Source organism: Echinops telfairi, unplaced genomic scaffold (genome assembly GCF_000313985.2).
Source record: "Echinops telfairi isolate 266 unplaced genomic scaffold, ASM31398v2 ScPeMD7_7457;HRSCAF=8495, whole genome shotgun sequence".
NCBI classification, from domain to species: domain Eukaryota; kingdom Metazoa; phylum Chordata; class Mammalia; order Afrosoricida; family Tenrecidae; genus Echinops; species Echinops telfairi.
In genome coordinates, this window is record NW_022111357.1 from 38,400,527 (window position 1) to 38,416,480 (window position 15,954).

The following is a 15,954-nucleotide window of genomic DNA, read 5'->3' on the forward strand; positions in this document are numbered from 1 at the left end:
TGAATGCACTCTTTCTCAGAAGTAGGAAGCAAGCAGCATTTCCCCTTTATCAATTCTTAGTTTTTCAGAAGTGAATTTATTTGTTTTCTTCCTCCTCTTTCTGAAAAAGTGGCCCCTTGTAGCATTTTCTAAACAAGAATGCCATCCAACAGGAATCCCCTTCCAATGGGAAAAGACTCCCTTACTTGTCAAGCTTCTCAAAATAGCTGCCCCCTGCCCCTCCCAACAGCACCCTGGGAGGGAGGGCTGTTCTTGACCTGCTGTGCTTAGATTTTCCCACCTTCCCTGCAGTGCTACCACACTGACCTATTTAAAAAAAGAGCTGCTTCAGGATATGAGCTACACAAAGAATGATAGCCCCTCTTTTTCAAAGGGGTTGGGCTTGGGTTTCAGGGTCACCCGTTCTATGCATGCCCTATCTCCTGGCCCCTCTGGCCACCTACTGCTTCTGACTTTAGGGGGAAACAGCTACATTTTCCAGCCAAGGTTGAGCTGCTTTTCAGCTTTCTAGTTTCTTGGTCACAGGAACCTCTTTGCACCCCTAGCCCCTCCATCTTTTAGTCCCTTGAAATCAGAATAAAATGAGCTTAGGGCTAAATGAGCCTTGCCTTAGAATTATACCTTGGTTCTACCAGAAACCACCCTACCTGAGTGCATGAACACCCACCCTGTTCCATCAAATCCAATTCTCCAGAGCTAAAGCTTCTCAGTTTCCTCATTTCTCCCCAAATGTAAATTCCAGGTTCATTAAACTTTACATTCACTTCAACTCTACATCCCTCACCAGACCTATCAGAAAACCTCATGGAATCCATGCATCCTGCCCATATGCTCTTTCTTCCTTCCAGAGGAAACACTCCCATGCACACACATGTATTTTGTCAGTCACCGTGTAGGTGGTTTTTCATCTATCTATAACAGATCTCCCCCCCCTGCACCCCCATCAGTTTTTCCAACTTTCTAAAGCATTGGGGCTGAAAAAACACGGGTTACTTTTAGGAATTTATTCTAAAAACTTCAATGGAACTTCAATGGAACTTCACAATTACCAAGATCACAGAATATATCATTAGAAACACTTGGTAGGTAGCTATTCAAAATGAATGAAAGGTGGATAGGCAGATAGGTAGATGATGACGTTTGGCTTTAGGGTTCTGGTTTTTTTAACTGGGTCAAATGGAGAAGAGGAGGAGGGTGTGGAGACTATGCTTCATGCTACCTCTTCAAAAGATACCTAAACTACTAGAATACGCCTCCCCACAGCCACAGTACTGCCACCAGGTTTAACAAGGGCTTCCGACATGCCAAGAAAGAGCCCACACTGTGTAGTGGTTACCTAAAGGGTCGGCATGCAAATCCATCAGCAGCTCTGCTGGAGAAAGATGTGGTGGTCTGCCTCTGTACACATTAGAGCTTTGGAAACTTCATGGGGCAGTTCTACTCCGTCCTATTGGTTTGCTAGAAGTTATAAAGATTAAAAGACAATGCCTGGGTTTTTGCTTATATGCCAAGACTTTAACAGATTTTCTGGATAAACGCAAAGTGCTTTGCATTTCCTGACTTCTATACACTTTGAGAGTACAGGAGTTCCAGGTTTGGGTCCAGCTTGGAAGTTTATTTGACTTACTATTAATCATCCCTACACTGGCTGATTTAAAGTCTACAACTCAGTAGTTTAAGAGACATGAGAAAATGACTCTTAGAAAGTTCAATGGTATTCCATAAAGTCAAAGTACAACAAAACACAGGCAGACCTCGAGATATTGCAGGTTCCATTCCAGACCACTGCAATAATGCAAGTCACTATTTTAGCTTCCTGGTGGCAAAGTGCTTACATGTTCGGTTGCTAACCACAAGTCAACAGTTCAAAACCACGAGTCACTCTGAGGGAGAAAGACCATCTACTCCTGTAAAGAGTTAGTTTCGAAAACCCACAGGGGCAGTTCTACCCTGTCCTACAGGGTTGCTATGAGTAGCATCAACCTGATGGTGGTGAATTTAGCTTGGGTTTTTTAGTTGTAGTGAAGTAAAATGTCTTAAAATGGTTCTTCTATCCATATCTCTGTAACTCCCACCTATTGACTGGGTAGGGCCAGGCAAATGGAGTGTGTGAAACTAAGGGGGACTAGTCAGTTTTCCTTGCCATTTCCCCTGTGTATACAAGTATCTGAGAAGGAACATATAAAATTTCCAGGGCAATCCAAAAGGAAGAACTGCCAGCAAGGTTTGTTCTTCTGCGATACCTGCCTGAGGTAGATGTGAGAGAGGCCAGGCCACACCAAGAGCAAGGGCACCACAGCAGGGAAGCAGCAGTGCTGAAACCATGGGCTTCCAGGCCCAAGGACAGAAACGGGACCACATATCGGAAAGGCTGAAGACTATAGAGTGATAGAGCTTAGCAGCTGGCTGAAGAGGGGTGACTCTACGAACCAAAGACTATATCCTTGGTGTTTTGTGATCACCTGTTAACTTCCTTAATAAACCCTTATAATTATGAGCACTGTCTGTGAGTTCTGTGTGGTCACTGCAAAAATTAGTGAAAGACTGTGGTGGGAGGAAAGGATGGTGTTGGCACAGGGAAAAGAAAGATGGAAGGGTGAGGTATTCCTGACCTCTGCCTTGTGGCAATCAGCCTTTGCTAATGTGTAAAGGAGTTCTCCTACTCCCTTCTTTAGCCAGAGGCCATCAGATATGGCCCCATGCCTTTTACCCACTGGTGCACATAAAACTTGTTTATATTACACTGTAGCCTCTTAAGTGTGCAAAAACATGATGAAAAAGTTTGAAATATCATGAGAACTACCAAAATAGGGCACAAAGACACGAGATGAGCACATGCTGCTGAAAAAATGGCACTGAGACTTGGTTCAACACAAGGTTGCCACAAATTTACAATTTGTTTTTGTTTAAAAAAAGCTATCTGCAAAACACAATCCCTGTACACGAGTAATATGAGGATAGCAAGGCTGCAAAAGAAGGCTGTGGAGAAGATAATTGGAATATACTTCCAGAAGGTTATAATTACTCATCTAAATGGCTCTCACATAGAAACTTATCAGAAATGCAAATTATCAGACCCCCAGCCCAGATCCACAGAGTCAGAAATTATGTAGAAGGAGCTCAGTCACCTATTTTACAGGCAGTCCCTAGACTAAGAACTAGTTCCGTTCCTAAATCTTTAAGTCAATTTTGTACATAAATCGAAACAGCTAGGTCTGGTTAGTATATAAAGTCAGTTATTCAAATGTTTGTCTTTTAAAACACAAATACCCTATTGCTGTGGAGTTGATTCTGACTCAAGCAGTGGTTCTCAACCTTCCTAATGCCGTGACTCTTTAATACCTCGTGTTGTGGTGACCCCCCCAACCATAAAATTAATTTCATTGCTACTTCATCACTGTAATTTTGCTACTGTTATGAATCATAATATCTGATAGGCAGGATGTATTTTCATTGTTATAAAATGAACATAATTAAAGCATGGTGAGTGAAAGATTTATTTCTAATTACAAATAAATGAAATGTTGTCTTGAAGCATGGTGTAGCATGGGTAACCGTCTTTACGCTGGGTACTCGTAGGTGGGCGTATCTGCATGTGGGTGGACCCACCTGGAGACCGATAGAGGAGCGGTGTCTCAGTTCCTAAGACCATCGGAAATATGTGTTTCCCGATGGTCTTAGGTGACCCCTCTGAAAGGGTGATTCGACCCCCCAAAGGTGCCTCGGACCCACAGATTGAGAACCGCTGCCCTATAGGTTAGAGTAGGACTGCCCCCAAGGGGTTGCTTTCCAAGGCTGTAATCTCCACAGAAGCAGATTGTCAAATCCTTTGCCTCAGTGTCTGTCTTATAATATAGCGCACTACCAGATGTTAATATAATACTGTTTTGATGCATGTTACCACATTAAGTTGGACGACGTTCCCAACCCAGGGACTGCCTACATAGTAAGGCCTCACGATGGTTCTGATGTCTGCATGAACGTGAAGACTACCACGTTGAAGCCACACTATGCTGTGCTCTTCCCTTTTCCTTCTCAGCTGTCCTTTCAACACAGCTAAGCTTCTCTTGGATGGAAAGTCACCACCACCCAAAGCCCACACAATACAAAGAGTTTGACTGTCATTAGAAACATTATTCAAGCACTCTTCACTCATCTTAGAACCGGAACCCTATTTTCACCCTCTCTCCATCAACTGACTCTAGTGACCCTCCAAGAGAAGGGTTTCCAAAACTTTAACGTTTGATGGGAATAGAAAGCCTCATCTGCACCCTCGGAGCGGCTGGCTGAAGGTTTCGAACTGCATATCCCACAGTAACAGCCCAAAATATAACCACTATGCCACCAGGGAAAACAATTGTTTAAAAGGTGCCCTGGTGGCGTCGTGGGTTATACACTGGGCTGCTAACAGCAAGGTTAGCCATTTGAAACCACCAGGTGCTCCTCTGGAGAAAGATGCAGTGTTTCTCTTCCCCTTGAAGTGACAGTCTCAGAAACCACCAGCAGTTCTACCCTGCTTCTGTAAGGGTTGCGAAATGAGTAGGAATCGACTGGATGGCAGGGAGCTGTTGAGTTGATCTGTTTAAACAAGCCATTAAGAGCTGAGCAAAATAACAATCTTTCCACATTTAACCCCAGCGCTAGACAGGTGTAGAATTTTGCAAGAAAGTAACAAAGAAACCTCAAAAATCACTGTTGTCCAGTCAATTCCAACTGACAGCAAGCCTGTAAGGCAGAGGAGAACTCCATAGGGCAGATCTTCTCCAAAGGGTTTCCAAGCTTATCAAAACCTTTACAGAGCAGACTGCCACATCCTTCTTCCAAGGAGCAGCTGGTGGGTTTACATAGCCCAATGATTGATTAGCAAGCGAATGCTTTAACCAGAGTACCACCAGGGCTCCAGGAAACCGTAAGACCCCTTAGGGATATAAAATCCCCAATCTGGTGAAGACATAAAAAAGTTCTGGAATTAGACAGTGGTGATTACACAACTTTGTGACCATATTAAAAACCACTGAGCTGTGTACACTTTAAAAATAAAATAGGATTTGACACAAAGAATAATTAGTAGTAAAAATAAATAAACTCCCATCTGGGCCCAAATCCACCTGGGAGGTCCTATGTTTCTGAAAGCGACAATAATACTCTAGCCTAGCCTCCCAAACTAGAGAACAAGACTTTAAGACAAGCTTTAAAGTTACTTAGCACACCCACCTAACACCAAAACGTACAACTTACTTAAGACGTAATGCTAGTGACAGAACCAAGACTTGAATTTGCTTCTGAATGTTGCTATCTGTATTAGCATTTCTTAACTTGAGCTCTGCGGAATTATTACAAGAAGCCCATGGGCTCCCAATAAATTATTACCTTCATACCCTATTTTAAATATATATTGTTATTTTAACAATATATTGTTAAACACAAATTCATTGCTCAAGTTTGTGTTTACAGCTGTCTTGTTACCTACTGGTATCATGTAAATTATTCTCAAATAGCTTAAGAATGAACTAAGACTGATAGATGTGCTAATGCCTATGATATTATGCCTGCGGTGCAAACATCACTTCTGAATTATTTCAAAGAGGATGGGCCTACCCCCACCCTAGATAATTGCAATGCTAATAATAATGTCACATGCCACAGTCAAAAGTGTCTACTCTAAAGAGACCACTTAACTTTGGTAAAACATCATCTAACACCATTAACTAACGTCATTAATACAAATTTTATTATTTTTACAGCTCCTATATATGTATTAGATTATCGTTACTATTATATTGTGTTTTACGAGGGGGTACCAAAAAAAACCCCACAGAATCCCGCCGCCCCTCCCTCCCCAGATATGTATTTAAATTTTTTTACAAAACAACCTTAGCACCTTCCAAATACTCTCCATTACACTTAATACATTTGTCAAATCTGCGGTTTCATTCTTGGACACAGTTTTCACACTCATCTTTTTGGATGGCTAACAGCACTACCACCACCCACCACTACCACCCCACTCGTTTTTTTTCTTCACCTCTTTTACACGGTCAAATAGCTGTCCTTTCATGTCCCCGTCGCACAGAGCGAGTTCAGGTGAGTACAGTGTGGGAGGCAAGAGAGGCAAGCTGGTTTTTGCCAAAAACTGGTGCACTGAGATGGCTGTGTGAGCAGGTGCATCATCATGGTGGCAAAACCAGTCCCTCATTTGCCACAATCAGGCCTTTTTTGTCACACACTATTACACAATCTTTTCAGAACCTCTTAATAGAAAGCTTGATTAACAGTCTGACCTGGTGGAATGAACTCCAAATGTACTATAAGTAGACATTTTCATCCATTCGGGAAGTTGATGGAAGTCCAGAACAAGGTTTGTCATCAATCAACATTTCACCTTTTTTGAAACGAGAAAACCACTTGCACACTTAAGTATTTCCCATACTGATGTCCTTGTAAGCTGTGTTAAATATCACAATAGTTCCTGTGGCATTCTTTCCGAGCAAGAAACAAAATGCCACAGCTGCACATTGTTCTCTTAAATGAGCCATCACAAAAAAACAAGGTTCCAGTGAAATAGCTTTTACAAAAAAATTCAGTGTGACCACAGAGAATCTTCCCAGGGGACACCACTGGGTGCACTTAACTCAGAACGAGTTGCTTGAGGCTCACCTAGCAGGAAAAATGCGTGCTACAAAGCTCCACTCCACCCAGCACAATTCTGGGTTTTGGGGGGAACCCCTCATATACTTGCACATGAACTCCAAGAAAAGAAACTTCCACTGAGTTTATATACTTCAGTCAACAAATATTTTTCTGAACACTGATATGGGGGGCCAGGTACTTCTTATGTGCTACAGTATAGTGAAGTAGTATTATATAATAAAAATCGTTGAGGTTAACACTAAGGTAGGTCCCCTGGCATTGTCTTCCAGGAATATCTTATTCAAACTCTATTCTATGCAGGTTCAATTTGTTTCTCCCATCCTCCTGTGGAGTCAATCAGGGGGAATCAAAAAGCTCAATGAAAAACTCTTCATTTTCTACAAGCTATTTGATGCCCCTCGCAGATCTCTCTTCACCTGTCTTCTCCCACAGATGCAGAAAGACCACTACTCCCCTCATTCCAGTGCATCCAACCTACAACTGCAACCAGTCATGCAGTCTGATAAACAGATGTGCTAACTTGGATTCTGGTATCAGAGTAGCACAGAGAACTCATATTTAACCCACTTGCTATAAAACCATCATCATATTTAACTTGGAATTAAGTATCTTACTGTGGTCAAAAATCAAATGGAGTCATTCTTAAAACTGCATTGTCTTTGTTGCTGTTCCTAACTGCATTTGTATATTTTCAATCTAACCAGAAGAACCCTCCCCAGACTCAGAATAATAAGAGAACCTTTTCAAACCATTCCTTAGCCAACTCACTGCCACTGACTGGGTCAATTCTGACTCATTCCAACACAGGACAGAAGAGAACCACCTCCTTCCATTTTCCAAAGCTGTTAAATCTTTACAGGAACAGAAAGCCTCATCTTTCTCCTGAGAAGCGGCTGGTAGTTCTGACCTAATGTGTAACCCACCAGGACTCTGTAGCAAACCATTAGAACTACCAGAAATAAAACAAAACAAAGCTCTACTTTAAGATTAACTAACTTTCTGCACCATCAAGGCAAAAGTATCTCACTTAAAAACAAAAACAAACAAAAAAGCCCACTGCTATAAAGTCAATTCTGTCTCGTAACTATCTTTGCTAGGGTTTCTAAGATTGTCCTTATGAGAGCAGACAGTCTTACTCTCCAGTGGGGCTGTGAGTGGGTTTGAAATGCCCACCTTGTAGCCCTTTATAATTAGACCACTGATGCTTTTCCCCATAGCTCATATGTGAGATGTTTGTAGGGTCCTAAATGATCCTTGAAAAATGTGCATATTTCAAATAGGTAACATACACACATATTAACAAAGCCAACCACTGATGCAATTATAGCGCGCTCTCTCTCTCACTTTCTAAGTTATGCAAAGAAAAAACTGGTAACAGAAAACCACTCAAGAGCCATATGCCTATATAGTCTAACTGACTTTTTAAATTTTATCTAAAAATAAGGTAGCTTATTAAAACAAAATAATTGAAACATAATAATTCCCCCAGTCTTAAAAGTCCATTTCTCTTATGTAGACATACAAAGTCAAAAAAAAAAAAAAAGTATTCAGAATTTAAAAGGGTAATCCTCCTTTAAAAAGCACCATGGAGTCCTGGAAAGATTCACAGCCACCCGGAGGTGTCTCAAAATAAAGAGCTGGTCATTACTTGTGGTAGTTACATAATCTGTTGTCAATTTGAGACTTAGAGTGAAAGGGTGAAATTCTGCCTATCAATCAGATTGCAGCTTGATGACCTCATCTGGAGGCGCTAAGGAGATAAAATAACTCACTGGAGGCAGGGCACACAACACACTCCCTGCGAGACATGCCTGCAGACAAAACACATGGAACTACGCTAGAACCCTGTAGCTGAAGAAGCCACGTGGAGACCCCTGCCAGAGATGCTTCCACTGCCACTGGATCCACAAGACTTTCCACCCACTGGCCTGTGATCTTCCTGCATTCAGCGTCATTGCATGTGTTGTATGAGAGTCTAAAGAGGAATTTATAGGTTGGTATCAGACATATGGGCTAATACATGACTTATGGACTTGATCTGGGCTGGGATGTTTTCTTAATATACAATTATTCTTTGATATAAAGCACTTTCTTATACACAAGTGTCTATGAATTTGTTTTCTAGTCAACCCAGACTAACACACCTGTGAAAAATCAACCACGGAGAACCCAATGGAGAACACTTCTACTCTGACACAGAGGGACTACACTCTATGACAACTGTTTTTAATACTCGGGTTCTCTTTCTTCAGGGTTTTTGGTGTGGCTTAGAATGTATCCATCAATATCTCTACTGCTCTCTGCATAGATGGTTTTACTATTAAAACACGCATTTAATACAAAAACGTCCAAAGCCACCACCACCTAAAAACATTTATTGCAACTTTAAGACCATAAAAAACTAGAATTCTCTTTTATTTGCTTACTCTACAGGAACTCTGTCTTAGAGGGGGAAAAAACAACAGAAAGAACATTAATAGTTCAAAAACAGTAGCACACAAAAAAGTGATTTGAACATGTTTGGGGAACGCATTTTCATTATGAAAGGTTGATGGTGCTGCATTAGTTTGCCTTTGGAAGCCTGCCATTTGAAATCTAGATCCGGAGACTGGGGACTGCAGTAGTTATATTTTAAGTCAAACAGCTAAAGCTAATTAATGACTAAACAAAAGAAATTTTAGTCTGGACAACATATATGGAGCACTAATATGTGTAATTATGAAGTAGTCATTTGTGCAATCAGAAAGTTGCATTAGCATAATTATTTCTGGCTCTGGGCCTTAAAAATGTTAACTTAAAATGCAGAAACCTTATAATAGTTCACCTAATGAAGATGTGAATACTAAACTGATTATGAAATAACTTGGTCCTTTCTCGAATGTGCTGCTAATCTATTCTTTCTCCCCTGCGCTGCAGAGAACAGTCAGTCTAGCCCTTGAGGCATAGTAAGGGTGGTAACACAGTTCCAACAGTCCAACTTTTAACATACTTGCCTCATTATTCAGAGCCCGGAAAATCCTTTTAGTGTCCACAATTATAATGCAAAACTACTTCCCTAACAAATGAGTGCTTGCTACTTTTAAAATAGCATCCTGCAAAAATACATTGGGCTTCTATGTAATACTTGAAAATGCAAGCAATGTGGGCTCTGAATCCAGAGAGCTGGGCCAAAGGCCCTGTGTCCCAACACATACTCTGTCTGCCTGTCACAGGCTACATTCTTCGCAGCTTAAGTCTTTTCATCTGATCAAATAACCTACTTTATCCAGTTAGTTCAAAGATTGCATCACATTAGTCATGGAAAGATCTCAACAGTGCCTTGAATACGGTATATGCTCAATAAAATGTATGCTGTTAGTATTATTGTTGTCTTCCTCGCCATCATCTTTACTTTCACTGTCTTCAAAATCTAAGGAAGGGTGTTGGTGGTCGAGAAGCATATTTTAAAACTGATTTGTTTTTAGATGTAGTATTTAACTGACTTTACAACTGCCAAGAAAGGTGGACGATTTTTACATCTTCTAATGAATTACAAAACATTAAAACTAAGTTATAATTACAAGGATCTACATAGAACCTCCTTCCTAGGGGATGGACAACAGAAAAGTGAGTGAAGGGAGACGTCAGACAATGTAAGATATGACAAAATAAAAATAATCTATAAATTATCAAGGGTTCACGAGGGAGGGGCAGCAGGGAGGGAGGGGAAAAATGAGGAGCTGATATTAAGGGCTCAAGTAGAAAGCAAATGTTTTGAGAATGATGATGGCAACAAATATGCAAATGTGCTGGACACAATGGATGTATGTGTGGATTGTGATAAGAACTGTACGAGCCCCCAATAAAATGATTTAAAAATAAATAAATAAGTTAACTAAGCCCTCCCTGTATCTTTCCTTTGGTAATTTCTGTTTCACCCAGCATTTGCACATGAACCCATATAACTTAACTATATTAACTTTTTAAAATCCAAATCTAAATTACATAATGATTTTGCTGAGTATACTACTATGGTTTAGCATTTCAGGTCTTTGATTAAGCCTAGAGAATACAACAGAATGAAAGTCCCTGAGAACCAGTCAGTCACACAGAAGAACCTAAGCTCAGACGGAAAGAGGCTCTATCAAGGGTGCTATCTGGGCCAACTGATTCAACTGCTTTCTAAATGCACACCTTCACTTTATGATCTTATTGTACAATGAAAATTGTGCTAAAAACGGACCCAAAGAACCTAGAAAACAACAGTTGCTCAATAAATGGCATCATCTGGATGAGCACAATCACTCTCTCCTTTTCTGAGCAAGACAAGTACATTCCAACTCAGACACACACAGGGTGGGTTTTCTCAAATACTTGAGCATAACTCGGAGTACAGGAATTCCTCCCAACCATAGCAGAGTCATACTATACCCCAGAACTCAACCATACAGCACAGCAGAGGGACCGAGAGTACAAGACACAGAGAAAGACGACAGTTAAAATCATGCAGGCCACCCAGGCTGCCAGTCCACTCATAGGAACATATGCTCAGCACGGAGAGAGATGGAAAACAGCAATCTGCTGCTCTCTTGGCTGCTCTCCTCCCCACATGCCTCTCCCAGGGTAAGCATCTTGTCCCCGTGAGAACAATTTCAAAAGAAGTGGGTTTTGTACAACATAGCTTCTAAATACAAGCCGATTGTTTCATATGGTCTTCAACCAAAGACAGCATACTATTCTAACTCTTGGAGGAAAACAGGCTTTTAATGTTGGCATTGCTTTATAAGCAATTTGAGGGGTTTCATAGGCAATTTTTACTAACCATGACTTTGCCTCATACAAGACCAGAGCTCCAGAGAGAGACAAACCCACTGAGGTAGAGTCGAGTTTTAATGCCAACATGAAGAACGGCTGAATGAAAAATACAAAAAAGTGCCAATATGTAGTTAAGTCAAAGAAGCAAATGATTATGCTGCTCCTCCAAGTACACAAACCAGTTAAGGAAAAGAGCAATGACAGTTTACCATCACCCAGAAAATGCAGCAAAATTAACAACTCCTGATCTAAGTTTTCTGCTGCCATACTTAAGAGTCTCCTAGTGTCCCTAAATCCAGATAAAAGAAATTGTGAGGGGGCTGGGGACAATGTCCTGGACACAGAAATAGGACCCAACCTTTCAATCCAGTTCTATCAGAAGGGTTTTCTTGAGCTGGCACGTTACTCAACGACTGCGTGGCTGTAGTGACAACACTGCACAGCTTCACCTAGGTCAGCTGCGCTACCTTACCTCCAGTTGCCACCAGCCTTAGGTGTGTACACTCCTGTCCTTCACTACTCTGAACAACTGTGACTATGTAAAATAGTGCTCATTTCCACACCTAGACACCCCTGCCCCTTCCCAATTTCACATTTCACCATTAAGAGATATGGGAGCATTTTAGTCTAGACACGTAGACTTAAGGAACACTCTGTCCTGATCTCCAGGAAAGAGCGTGGCCTGAGGTTCTACGAAGAAACAGAACAACTTCTTTTTCTCTAAATCTCCCCTGCGATTGCATTTCTGACTTTGCTGTTTCTGACCTTGGGCACTCTATAATGTATGAACAGATTAGTAGAGGAACGTGCACATAATTTAGAGGTAGCAATAGTAAGTATGTGAAAGATAAAGGGCTGTGCCCAAATTTTTAAAAAAGTTTTGAAACCACTGATCTGAATAATCAACCATCTAAACCTCTGACACTGTTCCATCCAACTTAAGACACTCTACAATCACTGGTTTAAATTTGTTAAATAATTTCTGGCTTCAATTATCACTTTTAAATGGTTTCAAATTACTGTCAATTTGATATAATACAATCGTGAAAGAATGCCTAAGTATTAAGTAGTTTGCTGTATTTATAAATAAACTAGAACCAATGTCTAGTAATAATGGAATCAAAACCATGTTTCAGGGAACACTATCAAACATTCTGTTTCTAAATAATTGATGGCTAAGTTGTAAAGTAGTGAGTAGCTTCCAAGTTCTACAGTTTTGGTAAAAGAGCAATCACCTATATAATTAAGGCTAATTTTCAGCACATTTGCTTTGTTTTCCAGCCTCAAATGTTTGAAATAGTTAATAATAATAACAGGCCTCTAAGTTGTTTGTCAAAGGAGAAACTTCTGAGGGGAAAAATACAATTTATGCAAATAACCAAAAGGACATACCTTTAAGCAATTTAAATCAGTTGAGACAAATAAAGTGACAAAGCTATGTGATGCTAATGAATACTTGAATCTGCAAACTGCTAAGTGAAAAAGACTGATTCACTAGAGCCATTTACAACTCAAAACAAAAGCATTCTTAGTCAGGAAGGTAAGAGCAAAAGAGTATTTCTTCAAAGGGATATAGGCAGCACTAACATGTGTCTTTTAACAAAACTGAGTGTCCAATGAAGGGCAGGGGGCTATATTTAACTTAACTTGGAAGTAAATGAACAAGCAACACCAATCAGTTTAGACCAATTTTATAATGCCAGTCAGCTCAATCATTTGAACTAGAAGAATATAATTCCCACACTAATGTTACAGCCCCCATTCTTATCACCACACTAAACACCTATTACCCTAAAATGACATGCTCAGATATCAAAATAAAAAGGATGACAAGGCAATCCACCTCTAATAAACACTCTTAGATTAAAATTTAAACCCCCAAAAAGGAAACATCCAAGCAACCAAGAAGACAAGCTTTTATTAATTCTGCTTCATCAATCTACTTTCTGTTGGCCAAATAGATAATCTACTATTCAGCCTTTGTTCTTAATAAAATTTCCTATTATGAAGGTAAACCAGTTAATTTTTCAAGCAAAGTTCCTTCATCAGAGGCCTAAATGCTGTTAAGAAGCCCGCCCTTCCCACAGCTGCAGAAGGTCACATGGTGAAGGTACTGCCGTAGTCTCTGGAATATTGGGCTCTACTTTTATTAATTCATAACCACATACGGACTAATGTCTACCTGAGATGCCGACAGAATTAATCACACCTCAGAGACACCAAGAAGCAAGGAAACACACACACATAAAACTCATGCTACTTTAGTAGGTTAGCATGCATGTTTTATGCTTTTTTTTTTCTTTTCAACGGCAAGCCAACCAGATTAAAGGAAGTTCAAGAAGCATATTGGTATCTGTCATTCCAGATTAAATGTCCTCCTCAAACACTGTTCCCATGTTCAGTATTTTTCATTTAGACCTAATATAAAGCAATACTCTACAAAATGACCTAACATGCTTGCCTTTTACAAAGCACACCCTTAGAAACAGAAATGTATATACCTCATTAGTGTTCCAGCGGTGCCTCTCTTTTGGTAAACTTGAACATTTCGGCAGACATTCCAGCAGCTTTTTCGGTAAAAAGATTTTTACATGACTACTATTGCTGTTCCCATGATCATCTATAAAAAAGAAAACGATACAGTCAGCGACAACCTCCATTTAAATACAGTGGCAAAGTCAGAAACAGCAGTGCAGTCTAGTCATTGTGAGACCCAGAGCATCAGAAGACTCCACGACTGCTCCTTCGTAACGAGACTGATTTACGCCTCTACCAGGTGCAGGGAGCAGGAATCTGTCTGGTCAAGGAGTACTACAGGATGGCTGAGCTTTTTGCTCCCTGTGAGCTAGTGAAGAGGGAATATCCAGGACCTGCTCAGAATCAGGACATTAAAGAATCGTCCTCATGTTTTCATGAAGCATATAAAAATTGCATACACCACCACCCTAAAAAAAAATCCTTAACCTCACAAAACCCAGAAAACTTTTAGCTAGTTGAAAAACGTTTTTAAGTTTTTGAAGTGAGAAGCACTGTAATAATATACAGGATCAGATTGTATTCCTTAACTAATACTACTTCATCTCCTAGAATATAAATGACATTTGTCATTTCAAAAGCAAATCACAAATCTTATAACTGTAAGAGATTTAATTTTGCAGTTACCTACCCAGGTAATGTGGAAGCTGGCCTTTCTAGTCTAAATCTAAAGACATATCATTTTAATTAACTTGATTTGCATATACATATCTATATAATTAATGTATTTCATCAAAATGTAACTCTTCTAAATGAGTTAGGGAAAAGTTAATTACTTTCAGACTAGGTGGTACTCCTGACTACCTTAATAATCAATCTACTTTCTTGAGGAGATCATTTCCTTCACATAATGCTAAATGTGCATTTCTTATTTCTTTCCTATCATACAGCCCCTTTGTCTGGCGCAAAATTCTTGCCACTTTTTGCACATTCAGGTCAGAGTTTCAAATTACCTACTCCCAATTACTCTTATGTTGAATAGAAACTCCAACATCTAAAGAGTGTTGTGCATAACTAAGAACTATGGAGCCACACATTAAATCATTAAAGGCTTAACTTGTTACAATGAATCACCATTAATTCGACTTATCTAGGTAGTAATAAAGCATTAAAACAAAACTATGAACTCAAAGAGTCAAGAGTTCAAAACTCAGATCCAACTCTGCTATCTTCTAATGTGTGACCTTGGGTAAGCTTACTATTTTCAGGTTTCCTGTCAAGAACTAGATTATCTCTAAATCTCTCCCAAACACAAAGCTCTATAAAATCTACTATCAGTAACTTAAAATGCCTTATAATTCAACAATTTTATACAAATGTACAGGCATTAGTAATATTAAGAGTGATATACATTAATTTATTTTCCAGTTATTTATTGCAATCTCATATAGCAGTCTTGTTTTTCAACATATGAGAAACAAAAAATAATTATTTTCTAAAATTACAAATAAAGTCCTCTCCCAAGAATCTGCACCTGATTAACTAATTTATTTCCAAGGAAAATAGTGGGCACAGAAATAAAGTCCAAAAAAATTTACTACATCATATAGAAATATTTTAAAGGGATGAACTTAATAGAGTTTTAGCATACTAAATTCTTTTTGGTCCATGAACTACCACACCAATTGAATTTTATCACCCATCCCATATTTCTATAAGCAGTATAAATACTTGGAAAACTTAAAAACTGCTCTCAAGAATCCAAAATTTAAATTTAATAGCATAAATAGGATTAAGTTTTTCAAAAATATTACTATAAAAGCAAAAGGATACAGTTCAACTAAGAAAAAGTTCTATATTAATTACACACTATAAACCTTTGTGATTTTATGTGCTGATGATGTATGCTCCCTGCACTTCATCCTCCCAAGGAAGGTACCACGGGCCATAAAACTTTAAAGCACAGATACCAAATCACATGAGCTTTTACCTCCCCCTTTTTCTCTTTTCCTATGCAGTTTTATTCTCATTTTT

At 39.5% G+C, this 15,954-nt stretch overlaps 1 protein-coding gene across 1 annotated transcript in view; it reads right to left on the reverse strand.

Moving 5' to 3' along the window:
- The window catches only part of CAMTA1 (calmodulin binding transcription activator 1), a 1,095,522-nt gene that overhangs the window by 1,053,492 nt on the left and 26,076 nt on the right, over nt 1-15,954 (reverse strand). Inside the window, exon 3 of the mRNA XM_045299056.1 lies at nt 13,947-14,065. Within this exon, the coding sequence (XP_045154991.1) occupies nt 13,947-14,065 (119 nt within the window). The remainder of the gene's footprint in view (nt 1-13,946; nt 14,066-15,954) is intronic.